This window comes from Morone saxatilis, unplaced genomic scaffold (assembly GCF_004916995.1).
Source record: "Morone saxatilis isolate NCDOM2014 unplaced genomic scaffold, NCSU_SB_2.0 Contig22, whole genome shotgun sequence".
NCBI classification, from domain to species: Eukaryota; Metazoa; Chordata; class Actinopteri; family Moronidae; genus Morone; species Morone saxatilis.
The window spans coordinates 20,728,721-20,729,618 of NW_023339785.1; the positions used below are offsets into that span (position 1 = coordinate 20,728,721).

The 898-nt window shown below is 51.0% G+C and overlaps 1 protein-coding gene across 1 annotated transcript in view; it reads right to left on the bottom strand.

The window, feature by feature from the left end:
- si:ch211-26b3.4 (connector enhancer of kinase suppressor of ras 2) overlaps positions 1-713 on the bottom strand; it is a 55,318-nt gene extending 54,605 nt beyond the window's left edge. The window contains exon 1 of the mRNA XM_035668769.1: positions 557-713. Within this exon, the coding sequence (XP_035524662.1) occupies positions 557-620 (64 nt within the window). The 5' untranslated portion in view covers positions 621-713. The remainder of the gene's footprint in view (positions 1-556) is intronic.
- Positions 714-898: the final 185 nt, after the last annotated feature.

The following is an 898-nucleotide window of genomic DNA, read 5'->3' on the forward strand; positions in this document are numbered from 1 at the left end:
GTGGGGGGGGGGGGTGCATGCAGCTAACTACATTAATCATATACGCACGCGCTCATGCACGTACGCAGACACACGGCGAGTGGTGATATGGGCTCAGAGCATGTGGCAGTGAGTGAAAGAGCAGATGACATATCTTCCACATTCATTGATGAGAGCTGCTGCTGCTGCTGCTGCTGATGGAGTCAGCAGCAGCAGCAGCAGTCCATAAGCTTGGCTTGCTGAGGGGTGCGCTCTCAAGCAAGCGAGATGACAGAATGCTGAGCCTCCACTCCCTGCTTCTTGGGGACATCCATTTCACTGCACCGGCTCAAACGCATTCACTCTACTTTAGTGACTTTAATCAGTCTCACACTAGTCAGTTACAGCGGCTGAAATCACGCGTCAGCCTGCAGGTTTGGATCAGGAGAACACACACACACACACACACACACATGCACACAGTGTGGCCCTCCGCTGCTCACCCTCACCATCATCATCATCATCACCACCATCCTCAAACACAAGCAGCGTTACCAGCCTGATGCAATGAAGAGATTCAAATTCAAATTCAAATTACCTTTCATCCAGTCCAGCACTTGCTTTGGTGTCCATTTACTTATAGGTTCCATAACCAAAGCCATGGTGTCACAGTCTCTCCGAGATGAACAGCACAGGACTCAATGCAGGCGACATAAAACGACTTGTCAGTCACATCTGGAATGACACGGCGGTGGTTAAATCTGAGGAAAAAGAAAGGGTTGTCAGTTTTATTCTCTCCATCAGAGCATGGCCGCCTGCAGAAACGGTGAACGGGATGCGGTGGTGCAATCCACGCGCACACACAGGAGACACGCACACAAACGCTCTCTCCTTTCCCTCCCTCCCTCCTCTCTTTTCCCTAACTCTCTCTCTCTCTCTC